This window comes from Hyperolius riggenbachi, chromosome 3 (assembly GCF_040937935.1).
Source record: "Hyperolius riggenbachi isolate aHypRig1 chromosome 3, aHypRig1.pri, whole genome shotgun sequence".
Classification (NCBI taxonomy): Eukaryota; Metazoa; Chordata; class Amphibia; order Anura; family Hyperoliidae; genus Hyperolius; species Hyperolius riggenbachi.
Window position 1 is genome coordinate 51,702,015 of NC_090648.1, and position 20,215 is coordinate 51,722,229.

A 20,215-nucleotide genomic window follows, 5' to 3' on the forward strand; every position below is an offset into this window, starting at 1 on the left:
TAGTACTACCATTTTTTATTTCCATGAAATTAAATAGTTAAAGTATTACCCAATTTTAACAAAATTAGTATAAATAAACAAAAACAATAAAAACAAGCGCAGAAACTTTATTTATTCCCTGGATTATTGGGTTTGAAGTATTTATGAGACAGGGTGCCCTTAGTTTGTTTCTTTTCAGCTTATGTATGTCAGATTGCTTTTTGAATAAAAACTTTTTTTCCAGTTGAAGTGGTGTCTATATCTTCTGGAGAGGTAAGCGATTACCTCTCTTTTTATTATATAATTTTTTTATTTGTATTTAAAAATAATACTATAGAACACACATTGAGCGCCTCCATCCTAGCCATTATCAGGTGTGCAAGTGACAGGTTCTGTCCAGGTCGAATTACAACCATAAAACACTTTCCTAGCAGAAAATGGCTTCTGAGAGCAGGAAAGAGAATAAAAAAAGGATCAACAGAGCATAGATTTTAGCTCCGGCATACTTCAATGAATGTGTCATTGAGCAGAGATAATGAAACAGTAAAAACTTAAAAAGTTGATGTAGATTTAAAATAAAAGTGTAGAATATGTAAAAACAAGTCATCCTTAGAAGAAGGAGAATAGATAAGATTGTTTATCTCATCCGTTTATTTTCACCTCGCGTTTCCTTTAAGAAGCGGGTTCAACCTGCAAAACGCATCGCAAGCGGAGTGTACTCCAATGAAGATTGTGTTTATCCTCAAATTCAATCATTAGTTACTTATGTTGGGCAGTAAGTATACCACTACCTTCCATTTTAAACAGTTTTTAGTGTCTTTTTTGCGTTTCTGTTTTTTAAATAATTTTACATGACGCACTTTGATTCTTTATTTTTTTCCATAGCAATCTATATACATGTAAAGTGTATTTATATTGCATTTTATGTATACCTTGCAACTTTCTCACTGATCATCAAAGGAAATGCCTTATGTTGTATTAGAAGCTCTTCTGGTAGATATAGGTAGAACTTTTTCCATTTGGGTAGTGAGCCCGCCTCTGCACTGACCGCTCTCTGCATCTGTCTGTCCGTCTGCACGAGTTTCCATGACACAGAAACCTATAGAGGTACTAACCACACTGCTTGCTGCACGAGAGGAATGAGGAAGGAAATCTATATCTGTAGATGCGAACCTTGTCTTGTTTACATTTCTCACAAGTCTGCCTGCAAGAAGATCACTACACACAAGTCAGTAGATGCTGCTGCCATCTACTCCTGTACTTACGGGAAAGGAAGAATGAGAATGCAGCCTATCCTTTCACCACAGACCAAGGACCTGGGCGGAACAATCACCCCTGCAACCTCCGCCTTTGCAGGGGAGCCAGAGGCTTTGGAGGCCCCTCCTCCTCCCTCTCGCCAACCGCAAGTGCAGCTAATTCGCAAAAAAACCCCTCCCTGTTTGCTCACAAAAATCGTTTGCAGGAGCGTGTGTATGTTTTTCCTGCTTTCAGAGGCTGCTTCACAGCAGAACACTCTCTGCTGCCATTCGCTGGCTTCTGATCACGTGACCCACATGGGGTTCAGGGACCAAGGGGGGCTTCTATGCAGGGGGGTTCCTATTAAATCTAGTGACGCCTCTGGACATAGGCAGCATGGTGGCCTCGGAATTCTTGTTCTGTAGCTGTAGGCCCCCCCAGACATTTGCACACTGTTACAATTCGGTAGCCAGAGGTGCCTCCTAATATTAGGTAGCTCCCCACTATATGTAGCCAGAGGTACCCTAGTAGTTGGTAGACAAAAGGACACCCAGTATTAGGAAAACAGATGTGATTCCCAATATAGGTAGCCAGAGTTCAGAGCTCAGTGTGCGGACCCCAACTTGGTCCAGATTCCGAATTCTGGCTATACCAGCCTGCCTAGGTGACAAGGGGTTAACTGGGCTTGGGAGGAGGGGACCCCACACTGTCATTTTCCCTAAAATGTATTAACCTCTTGAGGACCAGTGGTTTATACCCCCTTAGTGACCAGGTGATTTTTTACTATTCAGCACTTCGCCACTTTAACGATTTATTGCTCAATCACACAACTTAGCAGCCAAACGAATTTTACCTCCTTTTCTTGACACTAATAGAACTTTCTTTTGGTAGTCTCTGATTGCGGCTGCAATTTTTTTTATTAATTAAAAGAGATTATTTTTTCAATAAACCCCCTTTTTCTTTTAATTAACCCCCCAAATTAGCTGTAGACAGCATGCATATACTACACTACCCCTACACAGGCAACAGCCTATGTATGGGATCAGGTTGTGAGCTGTTGGCAGGGACAGTTAAGTGATAAGGCTGTCCCCTGTACAGCACTGCGTTATATTGCAGCGCTGTACAAATGTTTATTTCTTTTTCCTCACCCGTATTTCAGCCTGCCAGCTCTGATTGTGCCTGGCAGGCTGATGATGGATCTCCGCTTTGTTTACTAGCAGGGAATGCTTGCACAAGCGCGCACGCGTTCCATGCTAATCCCGCCTACCGCACTTTGATGCCAATTGGCGAGGCACTCTCTTTTACTGGCCATTTAAGTTAAGCAATAAGATCCTAGCTGAAACGCTGCATTCCCGTGGCAGAACGGTGTATTTATATCCCTGAAATCCCCGGGCCAAAATTCAGGGCTCCTTCCTGGTAGAGGCAGAACATTGCGCAGTAGCTCTGCCTCTGCTTTTGTCAATCCCCGCCTCCTCCTGCCCCTCTCAATCTTCTTTCACTGAGAGGGGCGGGGAGAAGCAGAGATTGACTGCACTGAAGGCAGAGGTACAGCGCAAAGCTCTGCCTCCCCCGGGCAGCAAAATGCACGACCTGGAAATTGCCCCAGGATTTAGGGCCCGTTTCCACTAGAGCGAATCTGCATGCGTTTTCTGCATGCAGATTCACATAACCAATACAAGTGGATGGGTCTGTTTCCACTTGTCAGGATTTCTTCGCGTTTTTCTGTGCAGAAAAAATCTGCATGGCAGAGCCATCAGAATTCGTACACCGCAAAGCGGTATGCGAATCGCATACAATGTAATTAATAGGAAAAGCGCGTTTTTGTGTAAAAACAATGTAAAAAGCACACCAGCATTGACATAGTTAAAAACGCTTGGCCACAAAACGCATGCGAAATCGCATAGAAAAACGCATCCGCATGCAAAATCACACATGCGTTTTCTGCACTGGAATCGCACCGCACCAGTGGAAACGTACCCTTAGGGGTATAAATAGCTCATTCTGCCGCAGGGATATGGCGTTTCAGCTAGGAATATTGCTTATAAATGGCCAGTAAAAACAGGTATTTTTATTGGCTTCAGACTCTCTTTAAATGTGTATACAGAACGCGATATGTATTAAAGTGTACCGCAGCACAGTGTCATTTGCCAAGTTGTTTTACTTTCCCCAAATAAACAATTTAGCGTAATTACGTGTAATTGCAAAGCTATGCAACATCATTATGTTTACACATAGAATTCATTAAGGATTTTCTGGGGAAAAAAATTAGTTCAAATAAACTTGGCTTTCACAGAGGAGACAATGAAGAAAGGAACTGTAAAAACCATTCTAAGCACAGATAAAACCTCCAAGCGTTGCCAATGCACTCAGGTCTGTGGATTATAAAGAATAGGAAAGAATTTAGTCAACACAGAGGCCCTTATTCAATAAACTTTCTCTCCTGAATTTTGTTTTAGGGGATGTTTTCACACCTTATCGATAAAATGCTTTTGAAGCCACGAAATGTGTGGAATAATTTTGTCAGTACCTTTTCACCTACCTTTTGATACATTTTTTGGTTACAGAATGGTGAAAAGTTATTTTGAACCAAAGATGAAAAATTATCTCCCAGGAGAAAAAGTGAATTGAGTAAGAGTCAAATGAACATGTAGTCATTTCCATGTACGCCGCCAATCACTAAAGCTCTTACAATGTCTCCCAGGCATGAGGGAGGCTGGGAAGGCTGCAAAGCATCATGGGAGAGCCCACCTTTTTGAACTGCATGTGAACTCTGCCCCGTCACTGTACTGTGTGGCACTGTTTGTTTCTCTGTATATACAGGACACGGCGCTGTGCAACATGAAAGCCGGAGATGCAGCCACACAGCAGTATTGTGTCTCTCCGAGGGGGAGGATGTGGTCACAGATTTCGCTGCTTCATACTTATGTTTCCTGTACTGTTTCTGTTACCCGTGGAAGGTGGAATTAATGAGTCTCATACAGCCGTGTTGATCCTTTCCTTTTCTAACCTGACTTGTGAAAACTCATGTCGTTACCAACTAGGTATAGACAACATTACTATCATAAGACGTACTTAAAGGGGCATTATGGCGAAAAATGTTAATATTTAATATATGTACAAACATAAACAAATAAGAAGTATGTTTCTTCCAGAGTAAAATGAGCCATACATTACTTTTCTCCTATGTTGCTGTCACTTACAGTAGGTAGTAGAAATCTGACAGAAGCGACAGGTTTTGGATTAGTCCATCTCTTCATAGGGGATTCTCAGCAAGGCTTTTATTAGGCTTGCTCAAATCCGATCAGGGAGACACCCAGATAGTTGCTATCCGGATATCTCCCAGTTAAGCTGTGCGGGGGGGGGGGGGGTCAATCTTACCTGTCTGACGTCCTCTTAGCTCCGTCCTCGGCGCCTCCCACGATGCGGTCCACGCGACTCCGAACACTTCCTCCTTTCGGGTTGAAGGAGCAAGTGTTTGGAGTCATGTGATGCGCGTGGACCGCATCGTGGGAGGCGCTAAGAACGGAGCTAAGAAGACGTCAGACAGCTAAGATTGACCCCCCTCCCCGCACAGCTTGACTGGGAGATATCCGGATAGCAACTATCTGGGTATCTCCCGGATCGGATTTGAGCAAGCCTAGCTTTTATTCTTTGTAAAGATATTCCCTAAAAAGCATTTAAACAATGATGCTGGCCAGCTTCCCTGCTCACTACACAGTTTTTTCGCAGTTGGACAGAGCAACTGCCATTCACTAAGTGTTTTTGAAAATAAATAAATCGCTGAGAATCCCCTATAAAGAGACGGACTAGTCCAAAACCTGTCAGGTCTGTCAGATTTCTACTACCTACTGTAAGTGACAGCAACATAGGAGAAAAGTAATTTATGGCTCATTTTACTCTGGAAAAAGTGTACTTCTTATGTGTATATGTTTGCACATATTTTAAATTTTACAATTTTTCACCATAGTGCCCCTTTAAAGGATACCAGAGCCGAAAGCCCACCACTCCTCCTGTTCTCCTCCTTCCCCCTCCTTTGTCACTTAAAATCCAACCCCCGTTTTTTTTTTTAAATGAACCTCCCAATAGGGGAGGTTCATAATGGAGCGTGGTTTGGGGCGAGCCTCACTACTTACCTGCTCCTATGGTCCCCGGCCCATATGGGATTTGCCATCTCCTCCACAGAGGGGCCGCCTCCGTTGAATGTTGAAGTTACCAGCAGTGTCTCTCGCGCGTGCCACAATGCGTGCTGGGAGATGTTAGTCCATAGATAGGAGTACAGAAATGTTCTCACATTCACAGGCTACATCTCCCAACATGCATTGTGGCGTGTGAGCAAAGCCGATTTATACTTTTTTTTATCTCTGGGCCAACTTTGTTGTTGCTTCCTATCCGTGTGCAACTATCCCATTCTATGAGCAGCCCCTTCTGTGTAACATCCACGTACAGCAGCCTTCCTCTTTCATGTACAGTTTCCTGGAGCAGCATCTCTCCTCTTCCATTTATTATTATTATTTATTTTTTATTATTTTTATTTTTTTTACTTGCAAGCTTCTCTTTCATTTTCAGCAATCCCTTATCCATGTCCATCTGCCGCCCAGGGCTTCGGCCTTTGATGCTTTTCCAGAATTAGGGCCCTGCGCCCAAGTGACACTGCCAGGAACAACAAAATTCTGCAGATGGAGCCGCTCCATTGATAAGATGGTGCATCCCATACGGGCCAGAAGAGCAGCACCCCATAAGTAACTAGTGAGGCTCACCCCCCTCTCCCAAAGGCACACACCATTATGACCCTAATGGGGAGGTTAATTTAAAAAAAAATCTGCTGCTCATTTGTCTTTAACAAAATATTTGAGATGTTTTTTTAGGACAGTTGTAAATGATTTAGATAAGTCAGACACACATCACTGCCAGCAGAAGGTAACATTATTCCAGATTCCTTATTTTGTATTTGATGTTTTCCATTAAAAGCAGCTCTGTGTCCTCACTATCCTCTCCTTAGGAGTTCAGCAGCATGACATGGTCAAAGCACCGCCCCAGTCTGCTGATTGGACACCAGGTCATGATCTCATTAGCTAACGCCTCCAACCTAGCTCACGCTGTTGTCTTAACATTTCCCTGCCTCTTCCAGTCTGTTAAAGTGAACCTCCGGACTAAAAATCTACTCAGCAGCACTGAAAAGGCTTAGTGTTTCTTTAACAGTTTCACAGCATCAGAACTTTGTTTTTCTTACCAAAGCATCATTTTTAGCTGCATTTTTAGCTAAGCTTCACCCATCAAAGAAAACTGCCCAGGCTTTTTCCCCTGATGCTGTGCAGAGCATGATGGGATTTCTTATGTTGTTGTTCACATTGCCTAGCAACTGGGAAAGGGGATCAGCACACGGGACAGTTGGAACTGTGTCTCATGTAGGGATGAGCGTAATGACCTAATTACGAATTTCCGAAATTTCGCGAAATTACTACAATTACGATTTCAGCAGTAATCGAAATTTCGTAATTTTCGCAAATTTTCGTAATTACGAAATTTAGTATTTTAAAGTTTGCAAAGGTTTCTATCCCTCTAGATGCCTAAAATGAATAACCAACCTCCTCCTCCTCCTCCTCCTCCTCCTCCTCCTCCTCCCTCCTCCTCCTCCTCCTCCTCCTCCTCCTCCTCCTCCTCCTCCTCCTCCCTCTCTCTCTCTCTCTCTCTCTCTCTCTCTCTCTCTCTCTCTCTCTCTCTCTCTCTCTCTCTCTCTCTCTCTCTCTCTCTCTCTCTCTCTCTCTCTCTCTCTCTCTCTCTCTCTCTCTCTCTCCAGAGATCTGTAGTATTTCAAAACCATACTCACATTCATGACATGTCCAGGGATCAAACCCAGGCCAACCACATGGAAGACAGCTATGCTCACCACCATACCACCAAACACACACTAAATAGACTGCTAACCTAAATCTTACTTGTAGACAGTCATATGAGACACATGCTGGGTGCAGGGCTTTGTGATTGGACCATGCGATAGAGTGAGGTGCAAAAATGAAATCATGCCTAGCAGAGGATGGTTTCACAGTGCTAAATGCTAGCCTGGCTGTGGTGCAATTGGTTAGTGTGTCTGGCTGGTAACAGCAAGGTTACAGGTTCGATTCCATCCAGGCATGTCTTTTCCTTTTGCGTTCAACAGTTGTCCAAACAGAGCCAACAGAGCCCCAGATAGCCATGTAGAGGTTGGTCACAGCTAGCCTGGCTGTGGTGCAATTGGTTAGTGTGTCTGGCTGGTAACAGCAAGGTTACAGGTTCGATTCCATCCAGGCATGTCTTTTCCTTTTGCGTTCAACAGTTGTCCAAACAGAGCCAACAGAGCCCCAGATAGCCATGTAGAGTTAGGTCACAGCTAGCCTGGCTGTGGTGCAATTGGTTAGTGTGTCTGGCTGGTAACAGCAAGGTTACAGGTTCGATTCCATCCAGGCATGTCTTTTCCTTTTGCGTTCAACAGTTGTCCAAACAGAGCCAACAGAGCCCCAGATAGCCATGTAGAGTTAGGTCACAGCTAGCCTGGCTGTGGTGCAATTGGTTAGTGTGTCTGGCTGGTAACAGCAAGGTTACAGGTTCAATTCCATCCAGGCATGTCTTTTCCTTTTGCGTTCAACAGTTGTCCAAACAGAGCCAACAGAGCCCCAGATAGCCATGTAGAGTTAGGTCACAGCTAGCCTGGCTGTGGTGCAATTGGTTAGTGTGTCTGGCTGGTAACAGCAAGGTTACAGGTTTGATTCCATCCAGGCATGTCTTTTCCTTTTGCGTGCGCGCACTGCGCCATTGAACCCCATGGGGTATTTTGCGTGCGTAAAACTTTACGCATGCAAAACTTTGTGCTCGGTGTTTGGACAACTGTTGAACTCAAAAGGAAAAGACATGCCTGGATGGAATTGAACCTGTAACCTTGCTGTTACCAGCCAGACACACTAACCAATTGCACCACAGCCAGGCTAGCATTTAGCACTGTGAAACCATCCTCTGCTAGGCATGATTTCATTTTTGCACCTCACTCTATCGCATGGTCCAATCACAAAGCCCTGCACCCAGCATGTGTCTCATATGACTGTCTACAAGTAAGATTTAGGTTAGCAGTCTATTTAGTGTGTGTTTGGTGGTATGGTGGTGAGCATAGCTGTCTTCCATGTGGTTGGCCTGGGTTTGATCCCTGGACATGTCATGAATGTGAGTATGGTTTTGAAATACTACAGATCTCTGGAGAGAGAGAGAGAGAGAGAGAGAGAGAGAGAGAGAGAGAGAGAGAGAGAGAGAGAGAGGAGGACGAGGAGGAGGACGACTGGGCTATTCATTTTAGGCATCTAGAGGGATAGAAACCCTTACAAACCTGAAAAAGTAAAATTTCGGTTGGAGATACGAAATTCGTCATTACGGGAGTGAAATTTCGATTACGAAATTGTAAATTACGATTTGAAAATTAATTACGAATTTGGGTCGTAATGTTAAATTTCGCATTCGTAATAAAAGCAGTTCGAAATTTCGAAAATTTCGGCTCATCTCTAGTCTCATGCTCCCTGTCACCTCCTTTCAACCAAAAAGATGGCTGCCCCCATGAAATTAAACATTTGCCTGTTCTTTCAAAACAGGGTGGGTAAGAGAATATATTACCTATCTATTTTAATTAACATAACTAATGTAACTTAAAGGAAAACTTAAGCCAAACAAAAAAAATGACATTTACTCACCCGGGGCATCCCTCCCTCAGCCCCCTGAAGCTGGATGGTGCCCTCGCAGCCCTGCTCCGATCATCCTGCCCCCGCCGGCGGCTACTTCTGGGTTCGGCGACAGCCGCCGACAGGCTGGGAACGCGGCTGTTTTTCCGCGTTCCCAGCCGCTATATCACCCCTCTATGCTGCTATATATATATATATATATATATATATATATACGCTATAGCAGCATAGAGGGTGATATAGCGGCTGGGAATGCGGAAAATCAGGCACGATCCCAGCCTGTCGGCGGCTGTCGCCGAACCCGGAAGTAGCCGCCGGCGGGGACAGGATGATCGGAGTGGGGCTGCGAGGGCACCATCCAGCTTCAGGGGGCTGAGGGATGCCCCGGGTGAGTAAATGTCATTTTTTTTGTTTGGCTTAAGTTTTCCTTTAATGACACTATGTTTGTTTAGGCTGAAGTTCCTCTTTAATGTAACTGTGCAACAACTACACAAGTAGATATCAAGACAGATCTGCCACATTTACAGACAGGACATACATTTCACAGCATTTTTAAAAAAGCACATTACTGGATTACAGTGTGTTTTTTTTTTAAAGAGCCGTCCACAACTTGGATTTAAAGGAGAACTGTCGTTTGTGTAAAGTAAAAGTATCCTTCGAATTATATCAGTCATTTACATAAATGTTTAATATTTTGCTTTCATTGATAATAATCTGCTTTAACCTTCTTGCTGGTTATCCCGAGCTCAGCTCTGGGTAACCTGTGCAGAAGGATTTCTCCGGCCCCGCTGGGCCGATTTTCAAAATTTTTTTTATTGCACGCAGCTAGCACTTTGCTAGCTGCGTGCATATTCAGATCGCCTTCCCCCCCCTTTTGACCCCTTGCGCAGCCTGGCCAATCAGTGCCAGGCAGCGCTGAGGGGTGGATCGGGATTCCCTCTGACGTCCCGACATCCATGACGTCGGTGACGTCATCTCGCCCGGTCGCCAAAATCCCATTCTGAACGGGATTTCCTGCTTACTCTGATCGCTGAAGGCGATCGGAGTGGGTAGGGGGATGCCGCTTGTCAGCGGCTATCATGTAGCGAGCCCTGGGCTCGCTACATGATTTAAAAAAAAAAAAAAGTGCTGCGCTGCCCCCTTGCCGTCAGAATTGGAACGGCAAGGGGGTTGAAAAAGCAGTGCTAATAAAAAAAAAAAAACACATACAAATTTTGTAATGGTCAACTGCTTGGAGAAAGACTTAAGCCTCGTTCACATCATATGCACTTCCGTGCGCATTTGGAAGTGCGTATGATCTACTGCGCTGTGCAGCAGTACGATGCGCTAGGAAGCGCTTGCGTACTGCTACCTGCATTTTGCCCGGAAGCGCAGAGCTGATCCCATCACTGTCAATGGATGGGATCAGCAGCGCAGCGGGCAGCGGCGCAGATGGCGTGCGATCGTACGCGTTGCATTCGGATCGCACGGCCATCTGCGCTAGGTAGATGTGAACGAGGCCTTAAGGTGGAGCTGAACTCTTGCACAGGACAGTAGGAAAACATAGAGAAATGCACCCTGTGTATTCAGGACTTGTTCACACTAGAGGCATTTTTGGCCAAGTTTAAGCGCAGGCGTTTTTTCAAAAACGCCCTGAAAGCGGTTACACCATGCTTCTCTATGGTGTAGTTCAGATTGGATTGTCCCGTCCACGTTCACGTCTGAAAAGCGGTGCCTGAGCCATTTTTGAGGCGATTTTGCCTCAATGGAAGGTATAGGAAAAACGCAAACACTCACAAAATCGCTTTGTGCAGCAATTGTATTTATTCTTTTCCGGATCAAAGAGTTCACTTCCTGACTGACGCCAGAAAGTGAAAAACCGCCATCGCTCGGTAAAACCACGTAGAAAAGCAGTTAAAATAAATTACAGCACACAGGTAATCGCCGGGAATCAGACAAAAAAAAACCGCTTCAAAATCCGGCCAACGCAGACGGACACGCGGACGGAACGCAATGTGAGCAGGGCCTCAGAGAGTTTAGCCTGTGTAATTCCTCCTCATCTGTGTCTAATCAGAAGTTGTAATCTGATCTCTCCCCTGAGTCACCTGACTGCAATGGCAGAGATGGCAGATAAGCTCATTTGAAAGCACAGGCTGTTAACAATATGTCTGCTTCCATGAATCAGGAAGTGGAAACAGTGCAGATTGATTGCAGGATTTGTATCAGCTGTAACAAAGACATGTTTTTCTGTAAAGTTTATAATGCTGTTGCATATCTTTTAGAGCAGAGAGGACATTCTGAGTTCAGGTCCACTTTAAGGCTCGTACATATATCCAACATGCACACAACCACATGACCAACACAACAAACCACATGACCTGTATGTACACATGCCTAGATGTCTAAACAACCAACTCAATTAACATTCTGCGCACGCAAGAGGACTGACGGACTGTTGCTTTTCCTTAACCTCCCTGTCGGTATGATTATTTCAGGATTTTAGGGTCTTTTTAGCACATTTCAGATCTTAGAATCAGGAAAAAAATGATGCCGACAGAATTTCTGCTGCAGCCTCAGCACTCACTCACCTCTCTAGAATCCAGCACTGTAATTTTCCCTCCGTCCTCCGGGTGGCGCTCTAACTCTGTAATGAGATCACTGACGGTGATCTCACCAGAGTAATTCAGAGCCTTGAAAGGCAGGAAGGGGGAACGGCTACTGATGTCTGGATCCCCTGGGAGGTGAGTAAAAACATCAGCTGCACGCTACACTCTACATTGAGCTCCCGGCGGCGAGCCCAAGCTTAGCTCTGCTTACTGCCAGGGAGGTTAACCAAACTGAACCTTCTCTTTAAAGGACAGCTGCTGCTGAAGTGAGAGGTATATGAAGCAGTAACGTAGCAACAGGTAATGCAGAGATAGCGACCGCACCAGGGCCCTTGGGCCAGAGAGGCACTCCTTCATCCATATTATTTGCTTTTTATTGGTGCTATGCTGATATTCAACACCCCAATATGTGCATTGAATAGTGGTTATCCTTATCAAGCTATTTACTTACTCTGATTCCACCTCTCTGACACTGCAGCTTTCTTTAATACGTTTTGGGGCTCCATATCAGTAGAGTGCTTGGGGCCCCATGTAACACTCGCACCGAGGCCCCAAGCTGCTTAGTTATGCCACTGATATGGAGGCTGCCATAAATTATTTCCTTTTAAACTGTATCAGTTGCCAGGCAGCCCTGCTGATCTATTTGGTTGCAGTAGTGTCTGATTCACACCAGAAACAAGCATGCAGCTAATCTTTTCAGATCTGACAATAATGCCAGAAACACCTGATCTGCTGCATGCTTGTTCAGGGTCTAGGGCTGAAAGCATTAGAGGCAGAGGATCAGCAGGACAGCCAGGCAACTGGTATTGCTTAAAGTGAACCTCCGGACTAAAAATCTACTCAGCAGAACTGAAAAGGCTTGGTGTTTCTTTAACAGTTTCACAGCATCAGAACTTTGTTTTCCTTACTAAAGCATCATTTTTAGCTGCATTTTTATCTAAGCTCCACCCATCAAAGAAAAAAAGCCCAGGCTTTTATTCCCTGATGCTGTGCAGAGCATGATGGGATTTCCTATGTTGTTATTCACGTTGCCTAGCAACTGGGAGGGGTGATCAGGACACAGGACAGTTGGAACTGTGTCTCATGCTCCCTGTCACCTCCTTTCAACCAAAAAGATGTCTGCCATCATGAAATCAAACATTTGCCTGTTCTTTTAAAGCAGTGTGGGTAAAAGATTATATTACCTATCTATTTTAATTAGCATAACTAATGTAACTTAATGACAGTACGTTTGTTTAGGCTGGAGTTCCTCTTTAAAAGGAAATAAATATGGCAGCCTCCATATCCCTTTTGTTTCAGTTGTCCTGTAAAGAACTGTTCTTTAATGAAGCCCTGTAGTGGCATATAGTAGAATGCAGTAAATTATTCAGGATACCCAGTTTTATGGTAATTTTCCTGGTTTCAGCATCAGTAACACTTTTTATATCTACTGTATATAGTGTCATTTATTGGTAAGTAGCTCCACCCTCTCAGTGATGCTTAGCTCCCGCTGTTTAGCTATGCAGAATCCTCCTAAAGCATACTGGGAGGCTAGACATTATTTTCACTGGCTTTGGAATTCTCAGAAACAAACATTTTGCCGAGATCACCGGCCAGTAGTGATGTCGCCTCCAGTGATAAATGTCAGAATGTAAATCGGGTTGAGAAAAAATTGTACAATGGGCAAACACTGACTAAATCATTTATAAATAAAAAAAACAAAAACAAAAAACAACCAACAACAAACAAACCTTACGTTATTTTAACTACAGTTCCTCTTTAAGCGACACCCGAAAACGTACCAAGGGGATGGATGTGGTCGCAAAAGAAAATAGCAGAGATTTAAATATAAAATAAATATTTAATAAATATTTTATAATAAATACAACATAATCCATATACAACAGGTAATACAAAAATACACGCTTTCTACTTTGAAAACATTGTCAAATAAATACAATAGCCATAAACACATTCCTTAAAGGGATACTGTAGGGGGGTCGGGGGAAAATGAGCTGAACTTACCCGGGGCTTCTAATGGTCCCCCGCAGACATCCTGTGTTGGCGCAGCCACTCCCCAATGCTCCGGCCCCGCCTCCGGTTCACTTCTGGAATTTCAGACTTTAAAGTCAGAAAACCACTACGCCTGCGTTGCCGTGTCCTCGCTCCCGCTGATGTCACCAGGAGTGTACTGCGCAGACACAGACCATACTGGGCCTGCGCTGTGCGCTCTTGATGACATCAGCGGGATCGAGGACACGGCAACGCAGGCGTAGTGGTTTTCTGACTTTAAAGTCAGAAATTCCAGAAGTGAACCGGAGGCGGGGCCGGAGCATTAGGGAGTGGCTGCTCGGGCACAGGATGTCTGCAGGGGACCATTAGAAGCCCCGGGTAAGTTCAGCTCATTTTCCCCAGACCCCCCTACAGTATCCCTTTAAGGTGAGATAAAAAAAAATAATGAGTTTTCATTTTGGAAAAAAATATGACTAAACAGCAACAACAACAACAAAAAAGACTGAGAACCTTCATAGACATATTAAATTGTCCTTAGCGGATTCTATTCTGAGAAAGTGCCACCTCACGTGGAATGTGGAGCAGTGTTTCTTACTAAACTGAAGTTACACTTTATTCTTTGTAGAATACATTACGTGTTTTGATATATTTACTCTAGATTCTAGAAGTGGTTCTTTATATCGTATCTACCAATAAAGTATCACGTAGTGATCAAGGAATCTCTGGACCAAGCATCCAGAATGATGCGGGCTCTGTCTTGGCCATCAGCTGGGATGTACGAGTTCATTTCCCAACATAGGCAACCCTGGAAAGTGGTTATAACTCGTGCAACATTCACATGTCCGTAGACAAGTCTGGTAGTGCATGGTTCGAATAAAAGGTCCATACCAATGCCTCATCTTCACTGATCTTTGGTCACTTCGAAAGAATTGCTGATCCAGACAAGGCCCATGGAGCTGTTGCTACCATCTAGTTGCCAGTCACTGATCTCATGTGTAGTCTCGATCACCACTCTTATTCGGTCACCTTTTTCAAGGTTTACATTGCCTGCAGAGAATGATGACGCCTGACGCAGTTTATGGGCGTGAACGTTCAGCTTTAGAAGTGGACGTTTTTCAATATTTTTTTCGACTGAGAAAGATACATGTTTTCCTTCGGTGCAAGCATCTTTGTCAACACATTTCAAATCCACCTGGCAGTAAATGTAATAGCGTCCAGTCTTCTCAACCAAGAGTTCTTTAGGTGGTTCTCCACTAAGCTTAAAGTCTTTCCCAATAAATGTTCCATGTTCTCCATCCTCAGCCCACACAACGACATCCCCGTTTTTGAGATGACCTAAAAGGAAACAAAGAACAAAGAGTGTAAGTGGCCATCAGAGACAACGCAGAGGGTCCAGATAATAACAATAAATACAAATTATAGTGTTCTGTGATTGTGTATCTCCAAATTACAGACTACCCAGCAAGCTCATAAAGAACCAGAGCTCCTGGGAGTGTGTAAGGGGCTACAGAGGACCAAAAAACCCTCTTCCTAAAATGTTAAGCATAACAAAAGTGTGCCTTCTTAAAACAGAAGGTATTTGTGATTATTCAGGTTGGAGTGAGCACATGATGTCTCCCATGATGCATCACTGCTGCATCATCCTTTGTTATCCCTGTAAGCTAACCACACCTCCAGAACTTCTGGAATGCAATGATGTGTCCGCTTGTTAATTGTACAGAGCCACAATAATCCAGCATGCATACAGACTGTTTTGGATTGGTTGATCCTCATAGAGACACATTAATCCATGCCATGCACTGATGAGGTTCAACCAACCCAAAACAGTCTGTATGCATGTTGGATTAGTGTGGCGTTCAGTTCAGGTGTCCTTTAACTTTGCAATGATTTTCACATTAGGGTCAATTATTTTAATGAACAAACATCTAAATGAGCCTTCAAAGATGTTTTTCCTCCTCCTCCTCTTCCATGTTGACCTTTTGGGTGGTTTCAACTTTCTCCCTTCAGAGATATATTTAAAGCACAACACAAAAGAGAAATCCTCTGTCTGTCTGATTGGCCAGGAATATTTGCTGTTAAATTAAGACCAGCATGATACCGTAACGACCAAGTAAAAGAGGAGGAAACAGGCTCTTTGAAGGCAGCTGCCTATGTTTTGTAGCAAGTATACTCAACAAGGCATCTGCTCCACGTTCAGTAGACCACAACACCAGTTCACTTTTCTAAGCTAAAAGCGATGGCCAGGTTTCAAATGGTAAATGACTCAGATGACTTCAAGGACTATGTAAATATGAGGTGTTTGTTTTCTTAAAGACTTTTTGTGTTTATTTCATGAAATTGAGTAAAGCTGGCCAAATTTTGTCTGGATACACTAATGTCACCAAATTACAAAACCCACTAATATTTTCTCTTGAGGCACAACGTAATCATGAGTCACAAGCAGAATTTAACAGAATTGTTGGAATATCTTAGAAACCAATGACCCTAAGAATTAATTAAGGGCTACAAACTGATATTCTCATGGGTCACATATCTCAAGCGAACTCACGGCCACATATTTCATTACTGTGTGAAATACAAAGAAGAAACTCGATACTCACCATTGTGCATAATAAGATGAGCACTGCTGAGCTGTAAAAAAAAGAAGAGAAAGAGTGTGTTAATAATAATAATAATAATAATATAATAACATATCAACACATACGGTAATTATTATTTTTATACCACATATAATTTCATCTCCCTGGCATGATTATTTCTGGATTAAAGAGACTCTGAAGCGAGAATAATTCTCGCTTCAGAGCTCATAGTTATCAGGGGCATGTGTGCCACTGCTAAACCGCCGCTATCGCGCCGCTAAACGGGGGTCCCTTCACCCCCAAACCCACCCCTGCAAGACTTGGTCGCAAAGTTGGTCGTGAAATGAGGCAGGGCTAACGGCTGCAGCCCTGCCTCTCAGCGCGTCTATCAGACGCGCATCGCCGCCTCTCCCCCGCCCCTCTCAGTGAAGGAAGACTGAGAGGGGCGGGGGAGAGGCGGAGGTACGCGTCTGATAGACGCGCGGGAGGCAGGGCTGCGGCGGTTAGCCTTGCCTCAATGCGGAAGAGATTCCGCTCTGTACGGGGGTGGGTTTGGGGGTGAAGGGACCCCCGGTAAGCCGCGGGATAGCGGCGGTTTAGCAGGGGCACACATGCCCCTGCTATCTATGAGGTCTGAAGCGAGATTTATTCTTGCTTCAGACTCTCTTTAAGGGTTTAAAAGCCATGACATTTTTTCACAAGCTTTTAGACTGTAAAAACTAGAAAAAAAACATACCACACAGAGATCTGCAGCAGCTCCTGCCTATAACTCACTCAGGCACGGGATTACCACTCTGAGCTGCGGATTTCCATCCCGAGCCTGAGTCGGGATTACCGCTAAGGAGATTAAAGCATTCCCCTGCCTTACTGGGAAATATGTTTTTAAATGTTTGCAAGTCGTATTCAAAATCAGTCTAATTCCATTGTGGCTGTACAGACTTTTAAGGAAGTTATGGCACTGAGTGAAAAAAAAATATTCTGGCTGTACAGTTTTTACGGAGATGTGTCCATGGTTGCCATCTAACCTTCATTGGGGAAAATGTACCCCATACAGTACATCTATTGTTCCTATAGTAACTGAAGAAATGTGTCTATTTCTACAGCATGAACGAAAGAAATGGATTGAAAAATCAAGGAACTAAAACAGTTTGGAGAAATTGGTCTTTATTCAATTCACTTTTATTCCTAAGTTTTCTCCCAGGGGATATTTTCCCACCTTATCAGTAAAATGCCTTTTCAGTGTCCAGCATGCAAGAAATACTCTGAATAATTTTGACAGTACTTTTTTTTTTCAAGCAGAAGATGAAAAATTATCTCCAAGGAGAAAACTAAGTGGAACATGGGAAATGAAAAAGGACCATCGTGTGGTTATTTTTTGTTGTCCATAAAGGGTTCTCATTGCCACAAAATTACCCCCTCCCCACAAAAAAGGGGAAGGAATACCCTTCACCCAAACCCTGTTTAATTTTGGCAATAGCAATCAGAATCAAATAATTTTTAATTGTTAAACAGTATCTACTTGTTGGCTTTCAATGACCACTTGAGTCACATTCTCCAATTTTTTTTTTTCGAGTTGCACAAATATTATTTGAGAATCAGGACTAATTCTTTTTATGGAACCACACAGAAGTTCATCATTTCAAATGCATGCACTATTTCAGAGAAGATATTACAGCTGGCTATGGCAGAGAAAACTCAACAGAAGACAATTCGAGAAATGAAATGTTTGAAGACCGGATTTCACCCAAGAATGAAATAGACATTTACCTGCTGCTGTTTCTGAAGTCCTTGGATCAGGGCGCTGGTTCTGTCCTCCCAGTGTGGTCTCTCTAAAGCCATGTAAAATACACCAAGTGCTCCCACTACCATGGTGAGAAGCACCAAAGAGGTCACCAGGCAATAGTCAATGCAGCGGCAGGTCCTTGGTGAAGACCCTTGTTTCTCTGGATCTCCGGAACTAGTGACTGGAAGGGGAGACGAGGTATTCATTCTGGAGGCAGAGTGCTTTGTGAGTGAGATATGGAAGTTAATGCGGCAGAGCTGCCTGCGCAGAGGCTTTTATGCTCGTAGAGGCAAAGAGGAAGTGAACCTGACAGTCGGGGTTTCCAAGACATAGTAAAACCATACAAACTCAGTGGAGAATTCCACTATGTGGCAGAGAGAGAGAAACAGAGGTGGAGAGAGAGAGACAGAAACACGGAGATGGAGAAATGGAGAGTGCGAAAGAGAGAAAGCACAGGGAAAAAGACAATGCAAACACAATTAGACGCATATTTAGGTTTTGCATGAAATTATCTTTTGTGATTGTTTTGTGATCTCTTTGAGTGCCTGTTTATCCCTGATCTGTGTACAAAGCAAGAGACGTACTGACACACGATTTTCACCTAAAATAATCCCGAAAAATCGGTTCATGAGACTGGAAAAGTTTGTGTACATAACCTTGGAAGGAAAAGAAAAAAAAGATTACAAAAGAAAAGAAAAAAAAAACAGAAGGGAAAGAAAAAAAGGTGCATTTAGGGAAGTTTTGGGTATTATATCTTATGGTGGCCATACACGGTACAATAAAAATGTTTAATTATCCTGTTTTTTCGATCTAAATGATCGAATCGAATGAAAGTTAAAAAAAAAAAATTTCGATCAAGAAATTCGAACGATTATCCCGTTTTTTCAAGAAAAATTAGATCGGACATGCTGGAAAAATCTTTATATTCGATCTAACAGAATAATCGAACTAAATTATCTAATCGAAAAAAAAGGAAAAATTGTACCATGTATGGCCACCATAAGAAACACATCAATTTTTTAGCTTTCATCACATAGAAATAACGACCAATCAACAACAGTCTCGTTTTTTTTCTTTTTTTTTTGTCTGTTTTTCTTTTTAACTTTGTATTTATAAATATTTATGCAATCTTTTTTTCAAATCTATTGCTGTAAAGTTTTGGTAAGAAACTCATGAAATGCTCATAAAATGCATAAAACTTGGTAAGAAGCTCATAAAATGTTGTTTTCAGACTTTTAATTATTTTATCAGGGGTTAACTCCAAAAACGTATCTCTCCATATCTGACATAACTCATGATTTACCTCTCCTTTATCCTTTCTATGAACTATCTCTCCTTATCTGGCTCATGAACTATCTCTCCTTATCTATCTTATGAACTATCTCTCCTTATCTATCTTATGAACTATCTCTCCTTATCTATCTTATGAACTATCTCTCCTTATCTGGCTCATGAACTATCTCTCCTCATCTATCTTATGAACTATCTCTCCTTATCTGTCTTATGAACTATCTCTCCTTATCTATCTTATGAACTATCTCTCCTTATCTGGCTCATGAACTATCTCTCCTTATCTATCTTATGAACTATCTCTCCTTATCTGGCTCATGAACTATCTCTCCTTATCTATCTTATGAACTATCTCTCCTTATCTGGCTCATGAACTATCTCTCCTTATCTATCTTATGAACTATCTCTCCTTATCTGGCTCATGAACTATCTCTCCTTATCTATCTTATGAACTATCTCTCCTTATCTGGCTCATGAACTATCTCTCCTTATCTATCTTATGAACTATCTCTCCTTATCTATCTTATGAACTATCTCTCCTTATCTGGCTCATGAACTATCTCTCCTTATCTATCTTATGAACTATCTCTCCTTATCTGTCTCATGAACTATCTCTCCTTATCTGGCTCATGAACTATCTCTCCTTATCTATCTTATGAACTATCTCTCCTTATCTGGCTCATGAACTATCCTTATCTGGCTCATGAACTATCTCTTCTTATCTATCTTATGAACTATCTCTCCTTATCTGGCTCATGAACTATCTCTCCTTATCTATCTTATGAACTATCTCTCCTTATCTGGCTCATGAACTATCTCTCCTTATCTATCTTATGAACTATCTCTCCTTATCTGGCTCATGAACTATCTCTCCTTATCTATCTTATGAACTATCTCTCCTTATCTGGCTCATGAACTATCTCTCCTTATCTATCTTATGAACTATCTCTCCTTATCTGGCTCATGAACTATCTCTCCTGGGGCTCGATTCAGTAAACGGTGCTAACCTACTTAGCATGCCTAAAGCCTTTAGGCGTGTCAACCAGGGTGCTAAGTAAGTTAACACCGTTTCTA

General features: G+C 42.9%; 1 protein-coding gene across 1 annotated transcript; it reads right to left on the reverse strand.

The window, feature by feature from the left end:
• Window positions 1–13,919: 13,919 nt before the first annotated feature.
• On the reverse strand, window positions 13,920–18,077 carry TNFSF9 (TNF superfamily member 9). Its single transcript, XM_068272151.1, has 3 exons — window positions 17,836–18,077; window positions 16,090–16,120; window positions 13,920–14,824 (listed from the first exon to the last, which is right to left on the reverse strand). Exons 1-3 carry the CDS (start codon window positions 18,055–18,057, stop codon window positions 14,391–14,393), a joined length of 687 nt encoding a protein of 228 aa, XP_068128252.1. The 5' UTR covers window positions 18,058–18,077; the 3' UTR covers window positions 13,920–14,390.
• Between the last annotated feature and the right edge of the window lie 2,138 nt (window positions 18,078–20,215).